Source organism: Vitis vinifera, chromosome 8 (genome assembly GCF_030704535.1).
Source record: "Vitis vinifera cultivar Pinot Noir 40024 chromosome 8, ASM3070453v1".
Classification (NCBI taxonomy): domain Eukaryota; kingdom Viridiplantae; phylum Streptophyta; class Magnoliopsida; order Vitales; family Vitaceae; genus Vitis; species Vitis vinifera.
Window position 1 is genome coordinate 18,448,656 of NC_081812.1, and position 17,739 is coordinate 18,466,394.

General features: G+C 36.4%; 2 protein-coding genes across 4 annotated transcripts; both read right to left on the bottom strand.

The window, feature by feature from the left end:
• Positions 1 to 3,348: 3,348 nt before the first annotated feature.
• Positions 3,349 to 9,009, bottom strand: LOC100256254 (heme-binding-like protein At3g10130, chloroplastic). 2 transcript variants are annotated; one of them, XM_002282508.5, is made up of 8 exons: positions 8,664 to 9,009; positions 8,502 to 8,588; positions 8,339 to 8,409; positions 5,592 to 5,693; positions 5,394 to 5,498; positions 4,439 to 4,574; positions 3,794 to 3,903; positions 3,349 to 3,673 (listed from the first exon to the last, which is right to left on the bottom strand). In XM_002282508.5, exons 1-8 carry the CDS (start codon positions 8,833 to 8,835, stop codon positions 3,599 to 3,601), a joined length of 858 nt encoding a protein of 285 aa, XP_002282544.1. In that variant the 5' UTR covers positions 8,836 to 9,009; the 3' UTR covers positions 3,349 to 3,598. The 2 variants fall into 2 exon arrangements, with proteins under 2 accessions (XP_002282544.1, XP_010654092.1); XM_010655790.3 differs by having other exon boundaries at positions 8,658 to 8,951.
• Positions 9,010 to 9,813: 804 nt separating this feature from the next.
• Positions 9,814 to 15,925, bottom strand: LOC100251095 (1-(5-phosphoribosyl)-5-[(5-phosphoribosylamino)methylideneamino] imidazole-4-carboxamide isomerase, chloroplastic). 2 transcript variants are annotated; one of them, XM_010655787.3, is made up of 8 exons: positions 15,532 to 15,925; positions 15,397 to 15,458; positions 14,845 to 15,052; positions 13,642 to 13,727; positions 12,635 to 12,736; positions 11,932 to 12,065; positions 10,868 to 10,916; positions 9,814 to 10,286 (listed from the first exon to the last, which is right to left on the bottom strand). In XM_010655787.3, the coding sequence occupies exons 1-8, from the start codon at positions 15,665 to 15,667 to the stop codon at positions 10,110 to 10,112; spliced, it is 954 nt and encodes a 317-aa protein (XP_010654089.1). In that variant the 5' UTR covers positions 15,668 to 15,925; the 3' UTR covers positions 9,814 to 10,109. The 2 variants fall into 2 exon arrangements, with proteins under 2 accessions (XP_010654089.1, XP_010654090.1); XM_010655788.3 differs by lacking the exon at positions 9,814 to 10,286 and adding an exon at positions 10,327 to 10,633.
• Between the last annotated feature and the right edge of the window lie 1,814 nt (positions 15,926 to 17,739).

Consider the following 17,739-nt stretch of genomic DNA (forward strand, 5'->3'; position numbering starts at 1 on the left):
ATGAATTAATACATCCATGTCACAGTTAGAAACATATTTATCTTAAAGCATATCTCCCAAAAAGAAGCAAGGATATTTGCAAATGAATATTGGATTGAGATTTGCTATTTGAGAAAAGAGTCATGTGGCAGCAATACAGGGAAGGCCCCTGAGCTGCCCTCAAGCTCACCTGCCAAGTCACTAGAAAAGGTTGATATTGAAATGACAAAGAAAGCAATACCTACCTCCTTTAGTGCTTTGTCCCTGCTATAATTGTTCTCTAATCATACAGAATAACCAAAATTAAAAAAAAAAAAAAAAACATTTACAAGAGTCTTTTGCCAGTGTAATTATTAAAGCAATGGTGGGGGTGCTATTGCTTGCACCATGATGGTGCAGGTGCTATTGCTGTAATTATGGATTTGAGTCAACTTGATCAGATCAGTAGAAAAACTAATTTATACAAAAATTAGGCTACACGTTTGTCTTTATTTCTCTTAGCACCTCAAATATGATTCCTGAAGGTTTTAATTGCATTAGACAATTGTCATACCCCTCCTTGTTGGGAACCGTACTTTCCTGGTACCATCTTGGAGACAACCATCCTCCAAAGAATGGGATGGAGATTCAGAAATTCGATCCCAGCTAAGTCAATAACTTAGGTTTAATTGCATTAAACAATTGTCAGACCCCTCCTTGTTGGGAACTGTGCTTTCCTGGTACCATCTAGGAGAACCATCCTACAAGAATGGGATGGAGATTCAGAAACTCGATCTCCACTAAGTCAATAACTTTGCAAGCCAAAGCTCAGAAGTTAATTATCCTTCTATATAGGACAGATCAGAAAGCACTCTAAATTGTAACAAAAATAGAAAAGGAACAAAGAGACGAGAAATGACAAAGAAGATAGGAATGTAAAGGCACAGAAGAAGAAAAGAACAGCAATAGAGGGTTGGACATTTATTATAGGTTAAATAAAACTCTAATAACAAAGAGAAACCTTCTTGATTCCAAGCATTAATCAATTAGGATTAACTCAGTTCATCAGGAAAAGGTAAATAAGCTGGTTGAACATCTCATTATAAGCGTAATGGCAACCATTAAGCCTCTAGGATTAACTCTGCCCAACAAGAAAAGGTAAATAAGATTAATGCTTCAGGCTCAAATCCTATATGAAAGCCACTAAAAAGTTTCCGCCAAAAAAAGACCAAGAGAATCTAAAAAAGATAATAAAAAATTTCTAGCATGACTAGAAGTAACTGGTTGTATAGTAATAAGGCCAGACCGCATCAGCCTTACGTCAGAACTATGTCAAACACAACACTAACTCTAGAACAAGTTGTTAACATACTATTTGGATTGACCTTTGCTTTAGACATGCCTAAGTAATTTTTCTCATTGCCTTGGGTTCACCATTATATTTGAGTACATGAACCTGCTCATCAAATGACATGACTAGGAACTGTAGAGGGATTAGAAATCTAAACATATTGTATTACAACATGAAGAGAGATCTGTTACCCCATGTCAATATCTGGCCTCTAACTGAGTAGAAACCTCTCTTTTACCACACTGAATTATCCCTTCATCTAATCATAACCCAAAATTTGGCCCTGCAATTAAGGAATAAAATAGAAAGAAAAAGATGCAAAATTATTATCTTGGATGCCTAAAGCTATGTAACAAGTAAATGTAACTGGGTCATTTCAATTGAAGTATGGATTAAAGTGAAGCATGTTGAAGCTTAAAAAGGTAGGAAACATCCCACAAAAGAGATATATAGGAGGGCAAACAAGAGCCCTGTTGGATCTCAGTGGGGTGATCGCATATTCCAACTCTATTATGTATAACATGCCCACGTTGAGGCATAGTGCTTGCCCAAAGTGCTATGTTTAATATCACTTTCCTTGGATCCCAATCCCACAGGCTGCACACACTGTTCTGATGTATCTATTCAGACAAGTTTGCAATATATAATGACATTAGAAAATTTCACTAAGACAACTCTTGCTAGTATGTTAAAATACTTTTACAAGCAGTTTCCTTAATACTTTGTCACTTTTAATATCATTTAAAGTAGTTGTTCTCTTTAATATTTCATAAAATGTTTCTTCATGCCAAGGGTTGATTACTTAGGCTGTTTTTGGATCATCATATATTGGGACCATACCAGATGATTGTAGTATCATAGGCTCCTCTTCTTTGCATCCAGGGTGGGTAAGGGCTAATGAAGCAGAGGCATTGGCCTTTAAACACAATTAGGGAACCAGAAGCCCATGTCTTTCAGTGGAGTCCCATCTCATGTTATCAAAGGGATTATGTCTACCACCAAAAGAACAGGGAGATATGTTTCATATCATGAGAATTTCCCTGATCTATCTCCTGTTTGGGTGGCTGACTACACTTGGATTTTCAGATATTATAATTAGACACCAATCATTTGGCTGAAAAAGGAGTGGAGACATGGCCAGAGAAACATCCAAATCTTCTCAGCAGGCACAGAAGTTTTATTGATATAGACATCTCTGATCGTAATGAGGAAATTTCTCTCCTCCTAATACTTTTATGTGCCATCCTTAATTGATAGAATCATTTGATTTTCACTTTGAATTTAAGAAGGAAACGCATATTGGCATCTATATTTTCATCTCATTCCATGGCTTCAAACATCAAAATAAAGTCGATGATAAATTCAAATAAAAAAATTTGCCTACTTTCCCAAAATAACTAGTAAATTGAGAAATTTGAAGGGAGAAGGGAATAGCTTATAGCTGGTCTAATGTTTTTTTCATAAACTTGGAGGAAAAGTTTGAGAGATTATGTGAAAGGTGGGAAGTCAAACTTGGAGGAAAGGCAGAAACTGAATGTGAAATTCAATTAGCTGGAAGAGAGGAAGGGGAGGGCTGTTTTGGAATTTTCATGTGATCTAGCACGTATCAAACCAGACCATGGAATGCATTGTGAGCAAACCATTCTGTATGGAGTACAAGTGTACAACATTAAGCAAGCCTTGCCTTGTGGAATATGATGGCAGAAAATCATGAAAATATTCACAAAAAAGTAAAGGTTACCCTCTGAGGACAAGCAGAGAAAGTTTAAAAGTTGTCTAATTATGTCCAAGGAAGATCAACAAACAGCACCAGTAAGGTAATATATGATCACATCGGAGCACCAAAAGGGTTGGAAGGTCGCATGGATTGTAATGACAAAGAGCATAAGGGCATATGAAGTACAGTCCTAGATTATGACACTACAGTGTTTATAAGTAATGGCTGATATCATGTAAGACTAAGCACCACCTCAGCAATTATTCCAGTGCTTCTGAAACTAGGTTCCTCCTAGTAGAAAATCAATCATCAGAGGAGTTCATGATGTTAAACAGAAAATTAATATCATGATGCACTTCAAAATGCAAAACGGGTATTTCTTTAAATTTATACAATCAGTATCATTAATCTCAGGGTATTTACATAAAATATTACATGTGTGCCTCCTCAGGCTGATATCTGATAAGCAGTTTTTACTGATTTTACATTGGAGCGGTCGTATACTCGGCATATCTCAATGTTAAATATTCAGGGGAAAGGGTGTAACTTGCTATATTTTTTATACTGACGAGTTAAACTTGCTTCCTTTCTACTTCCAATGCAACCTCATTACGGCGTGTAAATGGAAGCGTAAATGGTGGATTGTACTGCAACCAGATAGAGAGAACAGGGATTACATTTCAAAATAGAATTCTGTACAAATACTGCTAAAGAATCAATTTTTCTCAGATATATCAATTTCATGAATAATTCATTAAGAATCTCACCTGTGCAACTTCCACTGGAGCTCCCTCTTTTACTTGAAACTGTTTGTCATTTCTTAGAGCGCTTCTTAGTTTTGATTCCCGAAGTTTAACTTCTTCATCAGTAACAAAACCTGATTTGAGAAGAAGAGACAAGATTATAGGCCATGTCGGGATCCACTACTGAAGACTCAAAACCTTTTAATGAATCCATGCTAACATTTCTGTTCATTGAACTGCAATGAATGATATACATGCATTGCAGCCAAGATTTTCTTCATGCAGATCCAGAACAACATCTTTCAATTCTCATACCAGGATATACAAGCTAGGCAGTGTGTACTATGTGTGTGACAGCTAATAATTTTGTACCATCAATCATCTGGCATTTTTTATCATATATAAGACAGGTATCAAGCAGAAATGAAACAGAAATCATATAACTAGGTGCTTAACATTAATTAAAATTTCCATAGTTGTATGTACTTGACAAAATAATCTTGATATGATCTGTTGTTCTAATAGTTGGATACCCTTATGACTTTACTGCTGCCATTTCAATAAATAAATTTTGTATTTAAATTATAAAAGAATTGATGATCAAGAAGATCTTCATAGATTAAAACCCATATCCCACTCTCTAAGTCCCTGGTGGAGGGAAGTACAAACCTGAAAAGGCGACAACAGCAACAATTTTCCTTGGCACTTCTTTGATTCTTACTGATTGATCTTTAGGTAATGGCAAATCAGCACCATATTTTGCAGGCATGACAAAAGACATCTGCCATTTATCCTGGTCTTGCAGCTGATAACATTATATTAAGATTAGATGATGATAAAATTAAACTATAAGTACAGAGATTTCAAAAACAGAAAAGAAAGTTAGGAACTCCATAAATTCACATTGAAATTGAACTGTTTGTGTTCTGCATGTACAAAGGCAAAAAAAATTTGCTATACGAAGCCTAGCTAAGAGGGCTTCATAGCTAACAATTGCCTACTGTATGATTTCATGATCCAGTCTATGGACTTCAGATCTTTGTATGAAATGTTTCCTGAATAATCAAACGAATGGGATAAATTTTCAAGGTTCACACCAGTCTTGAAATCTCTATATTCTAAACATTTGAATTTTGTAGCTTTCGAAGTTTTGGCCATGCATAACAACAAAAATCCAACATTTGATTAAAACTCTAGAAATTTGTGATATTTAATTATTTACGTTTTAATTTTTTTTTTTTTTGATAAGCAATCACAGAATTCAATAAAAGAAGGCTCAAAAGCCCCAAAGTATACAGGACGTATACAAGGCAGCTAAAGCCTTACAAGCAAAAAGGTCAAAAACAAACCACCCCTTAACTGGAGGCAAGCCACTCCAACTAAAATTATTTACGTTTTAATTTTGACGGGAACTTAAACTATACCCTAGTTTGGTCAGAAGCATGTTAACATTCAATAATTTTGAATTTTTTAATCAAATTTCCAGGAAGAGACTGAGAAGACAAATACAAAATGCACATCCCAAGTGAGTAGTGATTGGATATAGGAACATATGTCAAAAATAATTCACTATAAAAGTCTTCAAACTCTAGTGATTAAGAAATGATCCATAGAAAAGCCTTACCTTCTTTGTTATCACAGGTGTTGTCATTTCCATTTTCTTCCCATCAGATTGGTCCCTACGAGTAAAAACAGGCGTAGTCATCTCCATCCTCTCCTTTGTTGTATTCTAAAAAGAGCACAAGGGCCAGAATAGGCAAACTGAGAAAGGTAGGCATACAAAAGAATATGGCAGTTACTCATTCTAGAAAATTTTAACTACCTTACCAAACAGGTACTCAGCTAAAACATTAAAGGATTGAGATGAACCATTGAAGTCAAACCCATTCTTCCCAGGCATGGTTGTCTCAGCTATAAAATAAGGCTGTTTCAAAAAGAGAACAATAATTTAGATAAAATCTATGATAACAAGAACAAGGATATAAAGAAAATTTAACAAGATGGGTTATCAATTAAAAGGGAAGCGTGAGAGGGCAATTGTAAGTTGAGTTGAGAAATGACCATTCTAATAGGAGAGGGAAGGGATAATGTTTCTGAAAAGCCACCAGTAATAACAAAATTATTAACATGACACTAGCGCAGCAAGGCTGGAGTCAATAGATTTACTATATGGTAGAGAGAATTGACAACTCAACCAAAAGTCTCACATTAAAGCAATTTTCTATCCTGTTTTATTTTATGGTAATTAATAAAATAGAATGACCATAGAAAGTGCATTTTTTTTCCTCATTCATTCTCTTGTTAGCAACAGAGCAAGTCCTCATATGATTTTTCCCTTTTAGGATTATTATCATTTACCATATCCATAACTTTAAAAAAGGAAGTACACCAAGAATGTGTTTGGGAGTGTTTCTATTTGAAATACTAAAAGCATTTTTTTGGAGAATCACCTATTGATTGTTTCTCAATGAATCATTACAAGTGATTTTTCAATTTTTTAAAAGTACTTTCTAAATTTTACCAAATGTTTGATTTTTCTTCAAAAGCACCTTCTTAATGATAGAAGTGTTTTTTATAAGCACTGCAAAATGAACTCCACATCAAATGGATTAGGATTTCAAATCGGTTGAGATTTATAGGGAGGACCAGTTCACAAGTTTTGTATGCACTGCATATACTGATATGGGAATAAATAAACACACATAAGCCATTCAAATACCTGAAATTTCAACCAATGAGCAAATACTGGGACTGGTACAGGAGTTGGAAAAGTTATGGCTGATAAACAAATTCATAAAGAATGTTGCCAATGTCCCCTCCCGTAGATGAATACAAGAACAACAAAAGAAAACACACAAGAAATGACACATAGCCCTAATTTGATGGAAGCTTTTAGCCCTGTGGTTAAGCCAACAACTATCAAAGTGGTGTTAACTATTGCCTTAGCAAGGAATCGGGTTGTTAGGGAATTGGATATTAACAATGCATTTTTGAATGGAGACTTCTAAGAAGAGGTGTTCATGGAAGAACCTCTTGGATTTGTGGATCCTAAGCAACCTCATTTGGTATGCAGATTACACAAATCCTTATATGGATTAAAGCAAGCCCCTAGAGCTTGGTTTGAGAAACTACGTAATGCTCTCCTTGCCTTTGGATTCATCACAGCTAGATCTGATCAATCATTGTTTATTCGGTTTACTACTACTCATACTATATTTGTCCTAGTCTATGTTGATGACATATTAGTTACTGGATGCAACAGTGAAGAAGTTCAAACTATCATCAATCAATAGAATTAGAACTTTACCTTAAAGGATCTTGGTGAAGTAGACTATTTCCTAGGCATTCAAGTGAGGCATACAACTGAAGGACTTCATCTCTCTCAAACCAAGTACATCAAGGATTTATTTTGCAAAACCAAGATGCAGTTTGCCAAGAGTAGCAGTACACCAATGACTAGTGGACTCAAATTATCTGTTTATGGAAGTGACCCTGTGGAGAACGAACAACTGTAAACAAGCATAGTTGGAGCCTTCCAATCTGTAACCATTACTAGACCAGAGATCTCCTATTGTGTCAATAGGATGTGTCAATTCATGCAAAATCCACTTGAATCTCACTGGAAGTCGGTCAAGAGGATACTAAGATACTTAAGTGGAACTTTGGATTATGGCCTACATCTTAGAAGATCATCTCAGCTGAAGTTGGTGGGATTTGCTGCTGCTGATTGCGCCACGGATCCTGATGACAGGAGGTCTACATCAGGTTATTGTGTATTTCTTGGTGAAAACTTGGTGTCATGGTACTCTAAGAAGCAATGTACTATTTCCCGTTCATCTACAGAAGCTGAATATAGAAGTCTTGCAAACATTGTGGCAGAATTAACTTGGTTAACTTCTTTACTTGAGGAGTCAAGGGTAGCTATAACTAAAATACCTATAGCCTGGTGGGATAATCCGAGTACAGTAAAGCTTGCAGCAAATCCCGTATTGCATACTAGGACAAAGCATGTTGAATTAGATCTACACTTTGTCAGAGAGAAAGTTCTATGGAAGAAGGTGCTGGTTCAACATGTTCCTTCAATAGATCAAACGGCAGATGTCTTGACAAAGCTCATTTCCAGCTCCAAGTTTCCTTTGTTAAGAAACTTTGAGTGGGGCTGTTAAGGCCAATGGTTAAGTTGTAAATAGTTGGCTTAATTGTTAGTTTGTTAGAACAAATCTAGAGGTTAAGAAGGTAGTTTCACATTCTGTTATAAGCTTCTATTTAAAGCTTCTCTTGTTCAATATTTTCTTCAGCAACAAACTCTAGAAGTCCTCTGTTTTCTTCAATCCTAAATCCCCTGTTTTCCCTTGTTTTCTTCAATCCTAATAACTCGATACAATCCAGTAATTAGCAAGGAAATGTCAAGAAATTAATTTATAGAGATCATGCCAAAACAATTTTTTCCTGCGTTTGATGTAGAGAAGTTGACAGGAAAAAAATTAAATAAATAAAAATCAATTGAATGAATGAACCTTTGAATGGAACAATGAAGAGATTTAGAGAAAAAAAAGAAAGTATCCATACCTCAACTTCTCTGATCTCGTACTGATCTTTCCGGCTCAAAACCTTGAATTTCACGGTCTCAAGATCCGGAACTATAAAGACGGAAGAAAATAAGAACCTAAGACAAAGAGACATAACAAGTTCCAAACAAACACGGCGGCGAGGGAAATTGAAAGAGGAGTACCAGACATCAAGGCTTCCTCCAGGTTGGAACTCTCGAACCGCCGAGGGAAAGCATATTTTGTGGTCTCGGAAGCCAAATCCATCAAAACTGTCAGAGAATCGACGTGAGACTAAAAAAAATAAATCAACAATTTATTGAAGATGGTAAGAATTTAACATTTACGTCGCTGGGAGACAGAAGAGGCTTGGGAGACTAGAGCCAGCACGAGAGAGACTCGAGCTTCGAAGCCGGACATGGCTCTTCTCTGTGGAGATGAGGATAGTGATGCTCTGTAGCCGTTGCTATTTCTTGAATACAAAACCCCAGGCATCACTAGAGGCCTGTGGAGAAGCATTTTTGGTTCCTTTGCTGCGTATGGCGAATGAAATGACGGATATATATTGCTTATTTATCATCATCGTGTTTTGTGAGTGATTGGTGGTTAGAATTTTCCCAACGGTTGCTGCTTAGTACGCTTCTCTCATCAGTAGCCAGGAGCCTCTCCCTATTGGATATTAAGTATTAACTGATACCGCGATGGGACATGGGAGGCATTATCTGTAATCTGTATTAAAATATATTAGAGCTTGTTTTGCCCTATGATTTAAGAAAAGAAAACTGTTTTAAAAAATTTTATCATTATTTCACTGTTATTCTTTAGACATAATTTTTTAAAATAAAATAAATTAAAAAATAATTTTTAAAGAACATATAAAAATTAATTTCATTGATTTTTAAAAATTAAAAAAAAATATAAATCATTTGATTTTAAAAATAGTTTTTAAAAACAAATTTTAGAAAATATGATCAACAAACCCTTACTAACTCCGATTAGCTGTTTGACTTTTTTTTTAAATATGAATCTCACTACTCCTGTCCATGGAAATTTAAAATTTATATTGATTTATGAAGAACCCGGGAATGTGTCTTGTCATTTGACGCATGGTTTTGATGACATGAATATTTTCAACAAAATAAAGAAATTGATAGCAGTCACACCCCGGTTAAATATGAGACTAATAAATTACCGATCTTTTTCCAATCATCCCAGTGTGAAATTCAAAGCATTTTTGTTCAGTGCAGATTTTACTGGGCTTACCACGCACTCATTCGCAAGCCCTATCTGAGTCCAATGCCGTTTTTGGCCCAAGTTCTCAATTAACACAGGGTTATCCTGTGGGTCTAAAAGCCCCGTTAGAAGTAAATAAAGAAGATAAGAAAATGGTGCATAACAATCCCATGGCAGGCATAAAACATGAAATAAGTTAAAATCCAGCCCTCCTGCTAGAGTAACGGAACCAGTTCTCATATCACTCCTTTATGCTGCAAACGCTAGGGTCCAATCTCTATATTGTGATATTTAAAGGAAAGAAAAAAACCAACAAAGCTCCCAAAGCCTGACTTATTAGTAGTCCTGACTCCTGAATTAGCATCAATGGGTTTCCAGTTGAAATGACGAATAAATACAACGAGATAAGAATAAGGTAAAAATTCATAACATACAGCCTACTCGTCCCTGCATACTTAAAACTGAAAGCCGATGTGAAGCACAATGAGGCCTCCTGCATGCTTAAGCTGAAACCTCTCTGCATACTTAAAATCAAATGCAAACACAATTATTCAAAGCCACTAAACTGTCAAGGCCTCCTGTTGGGCATGCCAATTAACAACATCCCTGTATGCCAAGTTGCCTCCAAAAATATCTAGAGCGCTACCCACAGTAACATCAACACGACCACTCCCTGCGACTTTTATCCTCTCTAAATCAGCCATTACAGTAACTCCACCAGCGTATGTCACTGGAATCTGGCATCAAACAAAAATGCAAACAGTTTGAACAAATAAGTCGGCATCTGAAAAGGGAGCATATGCATTAATTATCTCATGGGCTAGCTCGAATTCCATCATAACAAGGCACAATGCCTACACAGCTGCAAACCTTGGGGCCAAAGAACATAAGGTTCAGTGTTTATTGGGGCCTCATCATCAATTGGTTGCAGCCATAACAAAAATGCACAACACCCATTTTACAGAAACAAGCTGTCACATAAGGACAATTCAGAAGATGAAGGTCTTGGTTTGCATTTAAGCATTCCACCACCTGTTAGTGGCATCAAGGTAGGACCTCAGAATACAGCATTTCGTAGGTAGCACTTCACACAAACCAATGGACTATCTCAGCATTTAGACAACAAAATGAAAGAAAACAAATTCCTTCAGCTGTGAAAGTAATCAGGGCATAGACTAAATGAAAGCATACTTTCGTGAATCCATCAATGCTCCAGGCATATGGAAGCAGGAAAGGGAAGTGAAGTAGTAAGAGAGGGTAGAAGATATGAATATGAGGAATTGAAACATAAGAACAGGTGCAAAATGATGTTACCCACCGGTGAGTACTTGCCAAGCAATGCCACAAGCTCCTCATCTATTCCTAGCCTGCAATACACAAATAGTTGACACCGGGTAATTTAGATGAATACATTGCTCTGCAATTGCAGTAGAGAAGGTACTCTAAGAATAAGACTTCAAAAAGGTGTGAGTCATAGTTTGCTGATTCAAGGACATGGCTGGCTGACAAGGAAATTTTGTGAGAAGAAAAAAGATTAAAATACAAAAAATGGAATATCAATGTGCAAAGAGCATGAAGCAAAAGCAGCAGACCGAAGAGTGGAGATTTTGGACATACTGTCAGCTCCAGACTCCACAAAGTTACAAGGTGTAAATACATTTTACTCCTGTAAACCCCAAATATAACCATACCTGCTTCTTGCATTATAATAAATTACAACATTTGTTTAGTGCCTTCTAAAGGCCTATAGGCCTTATGCAGCAAGGTAAAACTTCTTGCCTAGCAGCACAGGGCATGGATTACATATTCCAACCCAGGGTTTGACTGTACCACTTAGTTTCATCCCATTGGTTTCTTAAATTCTTAACTTTGTCTGTTAGAGTTGCCAGAAATCTGCAACACGCATTTCAAGCAGATTCATTTTTGGAGGTTAAATCCACAAATTGATAATACACAAGAAGGCCAGCAGATTAGACTAACTAAAAGAGCATTTGGTAAAACTTAATTTTTAATGTTTAATGACTTAAGATGACTTTAAGTTAAATTATGCTTAAGTTATTAAATCATATTAAGTCATTAAATTGATTAACCAAAGTCATTTTTATTTTTAAATTATAATATTAAGTTATTTTACCAAAATATATATAATATGCTTAACAACTTCAATGAAGTCATTAAGTTGATTTACCAAACACCCTCTAAATAACAATCATAATCTTCACTAACTAGCATAATTGCTAAAACCAATTAACCAATTCAAAATTGAACAGGAAATAAAATTTATTTATTTATTTTAATCAGAACAGGACATGGAAGTCTTAAAGCATTAGATACGGAGTCATGATAAGAGGAGGTAGAACAAAGCAACATTGTTGGACTTACTTTTTCCCCTCAACATCAACACCATGGACCAGAAACTCATCAGAGTAGCTTGCAAGAAAATCCAATATTTCCTGATCAAGACATACATCACTGAACTTCTGCCACCTATCAGTGACAATTGCATATTTACCTTCCTGCACATCAAAATCAGCACATGTAGAACTGAGGAAAATATGGTAGAAAAAGCTTACAGGTTTTTAGATAAGCCTATTAAAAAACTAAGGATGTTGACTAAGGAGAAAAAAGAGCAGTGGGAGCTCTTCAAACAAGTTCAATTTTTTGTTCTTCTCTAATTCTTAAGACAGTCATTTATATTATAACTTCAAACTCGAGTTCCTGGCTTGCACTAGGGCTCCGAGCTGCAGCCCCAGGCTAAAATACCAATGTGTTTTTGAGTAATCAACATTCAATATCTGAGCAAAAGACATCAGTCTAAAATTAAATATGTGAGTGCTGCAAATTCAATTTTCATGCTGAATTTCAATTCCAAACTTCCAATTAAGACATCCCCTGTTAATTTCAAGCATACAGGGAGGTTCAGCATAAATATGTCAAGAGACTGACAGTCCAGTAATACTGACTTGACCCTTATTTGAGTGCCAAATATTCTTATTATGTTGGAAAACCAAGAGAAGAGAAAATGAACATAATCTTCACCAATTCCAAAACATTTAACCAGTGCATATCAGTCCAAATGTTATACCTTCTTTCGACAGCTAAGATCTAACACAAGCCTCTGTTTCCCAACAAGATGGACAAGGTCTTTAAGCCTTTCAAGGTCCATTTGCCCATTGTTAAATACATACTGCATCAAAATTCAGAAGTATTAAAAGAAAAAAAAAGCGTCAGAAGTCTTCTAACAGAGGATACCCAAATTTGTAATATGTCATTCTCATGCACCCAAAAAGCAACTAAGGAAATCCAAAAACTTGGTCAGTGCAGGCTAGTCTAACTGGGTTAGAGTTTCAAATTGTTTGGTATGATAAGATGAGTTGCACAAACAATAACTTTGTGCAGGGGAACTTCCCCAAAGAAATGTCAGATAAAATTTGAATATGGTTTCAGCCTGCTAATCAAAATCGTGAAATTCCCAAAAAAAAAAAAAAAAAAAGCTTTTCTTATTAATGGAAAATAATGTGAGAAGGTGAAAATTAATTCTCATATATTTAATATTTCTTTCAAGGCTACAGGACTTCCAAAAGGTTTATGTTCAAAACAATAAAACTCATTTCAAAGAACTACTTTGCCATAGAGACAAATAGGGTACTTTAGAAGACATGCTAATTTTCCCCGATCATAAAACAAGATAGGAGGAATGCAAGGGCGACACAAGAGGTATGAAACAAAAATTTCTGACTCATCCTTCCTTTCCCTCACTTGACTTTTTCAAGATACCCTTCCCATTCTGCTTGTCCACAACAACAATTTTACAGACCATTGAGTTCTGGCTCCTGGTTTTAAGTTGGAAAAAAGTTCTAATTATATTGATTATGTAGCTTGCACATGTTAACAGAAAAATTACAACTATTCCAATCAATCTATTACCCATTAACACCTGTAAAGAACTTGAGAGCATAATTATATAAACTTTGGAGGTAATGAGGAAAATATATTCTATCCATATATATATTAAAACTTTCATTTGTTATTGATCGTGTAGCTTTCAGAAACATATGCATATGTTAAGGGCAACAAAAAGTGAACACATACAGATGTGACAATGACATGGCTAGCTCCTTCCTCTATGTATCTCAGGGCATTTTCTGAATTGATTCCCCCTCCAACTTGCAAACCGCCTAGATGTTAACAGTCCTCACAGTAAGTTCAGCAGAGGAAAAATCTGTAAGTTTAAACATATTATCAACCATAAAGAGTGAAAAATGAATAATACAACCCCAAAGACTTTAATGCCTATGAGGAAGATAACGTGAATATTAATATTTTGTGTTCCGTAATTCAATTTAATGAGTCAAACAAAAAAGAAAAGAACCAGTGCATTATTATTTTAGATTCTAGGACAACTAAAGAGTAGCTTGCCTAATTAGACACTTGCTACCAGAAGAGTTTCTTATGTATGTATTAAGAGAATGTAATTGCATGAGTGTAATTTTACTTCAAACAAGCACCTATAAGTCTCAATGAGGAATTTTATAAGCTTTCTAATTCAACTAGCCAAAAAGTTGATTTTAGCAACCCCAAATGCATTACTTTCAATCACAGAAAGACAACAATCCTTTGTAATAAAGAAAAAGGAATTTTATGTTCTATGACAGAAAATAAGGATGCTAAAGTCCTTCCAAATTAATTAGAAGCCCCAACCAGTAAGAACCAAAATAAGCCTTAAGGAGAACCCAACTAAGCCTCAAGGAAAATAATAAGGATAACTCAAATAAGCCTTAAGGAAAATAATAATAATAATAATAAGCCTCAAGGAGAACCTTAAGGAGAACCCAAATAAGCCTTAAGGAAAATAGTAAGGAAAACTCAAATAAGCTTTAAGGACCCAAATAAGCCTTAAGGAAAATAATAACCACGATTTAACATCTCATACCAAGTTATGGCCACACACCTCCAATCACAAACTCATAATTCATCCAATTGCATTTTGTTGGGCAGAAAAATTTAACATCTCATACCAAGTTATGACCACACACCTCCAATCACAAACTCATAATTCATCCAATTGCATTTTGTTGGGGTTAAGAGATTAATGCAAATGATATTTCCATTATATTTGTTCCCGAAGTCATTTCACAGGAACAACCTCTAGCACTCAATAAATTGGTTAGTTTACTTGTAATGTATGGCATCCCTAGTACAAATTTATCAGCAAAAGATCAAAAAACATGTGAAAGATAACATATAAGTAGAGAAACAGAAAATTACTGGCAACTGGCAGAGACATTGACCTACCAGGATAGGCATGCAATGCTTCCGTAGCTGCAGATGTACTCAAGGGATCTGCTCCAAGCATAATAACATGACCACCTGTAAGTCCATCCTCTTTGTACAACTTTGCAAACTCTGCTGCTGACTTATCTGATTCAAAATTGGTTACGAGAGTTGATCCACCCTCCTTGGTATCCCGAAGGGTAGAGCCAACAATCTGTTTCACTTTCCCCTGGAAATAAATCAATTTAAACAGTATAAAAATAGAGGCAATATTTCAAACAACAAAAAGAAATGCCTAATCCATGTGCTGTTCACTAGCTTCTTGAGGCTTTCTTTAACCAATCTCAATTGCACAAACAGTCCATTGGTAGGTTTTTTAATGAATTTTCAGGGCTAGAGGCCACAAAGAAACTCGCACTGAACTGCCCATAAATCACTGATTTAAGTTCAGCTCTTTATATCGACAAATAACGATCCGTTCTCGAACAAGATATTTTCAAATGGGAATATAAAACTCCAGGGAATAAGATGGAGTACACTGAAATACGAATGCTTAAGGCGGAGAACACTCACCTTGTGTATATCTATGCAAGGCCGGAACCGAACTGCACATCGTACGGATAGCCGCAAAGGTTCTGAAACAACCTGAACATTAGAAGAATTTCTTACTGATTTATACCAATTGAAAATTCATCGACAAACACGTACTGGAAATTGGTGAAGGCATGGCCGTATTGAGCCTACTCGCGTTCAGGTTCACGCCGTGGAATGTAGAGCTGGGCCTTCCGCTAAGCCAACCGAGATTGCAGGACGAAGTGGCGTGGGGGCTACGAGCTCTCATCATGTTCTTAAGAAATGACTCCGGTGATATTTGAAGATAGAAATTAAATCGGCCAGCTACGATCTAGGGTTTCGCGGTTATGAAACCTAGATTTTCCAGAGTGAAGGAACAGAAAGGTTTTGAATCGTGATTGTCGTTAGTAGACGCCGGAGGTAAGAGGAGGGCTTACGTGAGCAATCCCACACGGTAGCTCGAGGCACTGTTAAATACATCCCCTTTTGCCCTTTTCATGCCCTCCTTAGGATATTATTATTATTATTATTTCGTTTTCTTCCCTCTTTATATTCAAACCCCAGTGTTTTAGTGTGTACCATGTAAAAACCTTATTTTGTAAAAATAAGGTTGGCCGCCTTTCTCAGCGCCGCAACCCATCAATCCCATGGTCTCCAACCCCTGTCCCTGTTCCGATGGCATTTTCTCCTGCCCGAAGTCTGAACCCATTTTCAGATTTGCGCTAAATGCTTTTTGTAAGGTTGGGATATTGGACGATGCTGAGATTGCTTTTGCAAATATGGGGAGAATGATTGATGGGAAACCTAGTGTAGCAGTATATAATATTTTGATTAATGGGTATGCATGAGAAAGCGATGGCTGTTTATGCGAAGATGATTAAGGATAGGGTCAAGCCTGATGTGTTTATATTCAATACCTTGATCAGAAGTTGTCGGAATTCGCTGTTCGGGCTTGCTTTGGAAATGTTTAAAGAGATGAAGGATAAGGGACGTAGTCCTAATGTTTTTAGTTTTCATACTTTGATTAAAGGGTCTTTCAGGGAAAGGAAGTTTGAGGAGGGGACTGGGATGGCCTATGAGATGCTTGAGTTGGGATGCCAGTTTTCGAATGTGACTTATGAGATTCTAGTGGATGGGCTTTGCAGAGAAGGTAGGGTTTTAGAGGCATGTGATTTCTTGATTGATTTTTCAGGGAAAGGAGCATTACCTAATGGGTTTGATTGTTTTTGTCTCATTGAGGCGCTTTGTGGTGAAGAAAATGTGGGGCGGGCATTGGAGTTTGTGGACGGCTATGGAGGAAAGGAAATGCACCAAGCTTGATTGCTTGCGCTACTTTGATAGAAGGATCGAGGAGATTAGGAAAAATAGAAGAAGCATTTCAATTAATGGAAAGGATGGTAAGAGAGAGGGTATTCTTCCATGTAGGGTGACTTGTAATTGTTTGCTTCAGGATCTTTGTGAGGTAGGAAGAACTTGTGAAGCAATTGAGGTTGTTGATCACTAGCAAGGGTTTGGGATCAGATGGCATGACCTTTAACATTCTGGCTCATGGGTATTCCAGGGAAGGTAAAAGGAGGGAGGGGGAATGCTTGTTGTATGAGATGTTATGAAACAGTTGATTAATGCTTATCAAAAAAAAAAAAAAACAGGTTGATGAATGGCCTTTCTAATGGAGGAATCTCTCACTGACATAAGTAAACCTTATTAGCAAGTAAAGATATTGAAATTTTCTGGTTGCATTTTGTAGCAGTTCTAAAATTACTTGGGCCTGAAGAGGTTGTGGCTCCATTTAGAAGGAAGAGATGATCTTGTCCTCGAGGAAAGGGAAACTTCAAAGCTGTGTTCTATAAAATATTTTATAGTTTCCCTTCTCCCCCTGCAAAGCTGTGTTGGCTATCTGCCTGACTGGAGGATTAATGGTTGAACTTTGAACAGATAGTAGCATAGAGGCTGTCTATCTCTCATAAGAAAATGAATACGTTGTTTGTGTTCCCTCCTTTGCTCTTAATATTTGTTTGTGTTGCACTGCCAAGAAGCCTTCTACTGAGCACCATCATCATTTCAGCCACCTTCCAATGCTTCGGAAAATCCACCCCTGCTTGGTTGACAGTCTTCGATAGATGAGATACGCTTAACAAATCCAAAGAATCTTCTCGAACCCATGGCTCTTCAAGCCAGGAATGATTTCGGAGAAACTCTAGGTGACTTTGTATGCATTACTGTAAAGTTGATGAAGGCTTTACAGTAAGTGGTCAAAATAGCAGACCGTTGTTGAATTTTGTATGGTACCAGTCCAATGTTGTTTAAAATTTGATTATTTTGCAAATTTTTGTGAAATTAGAT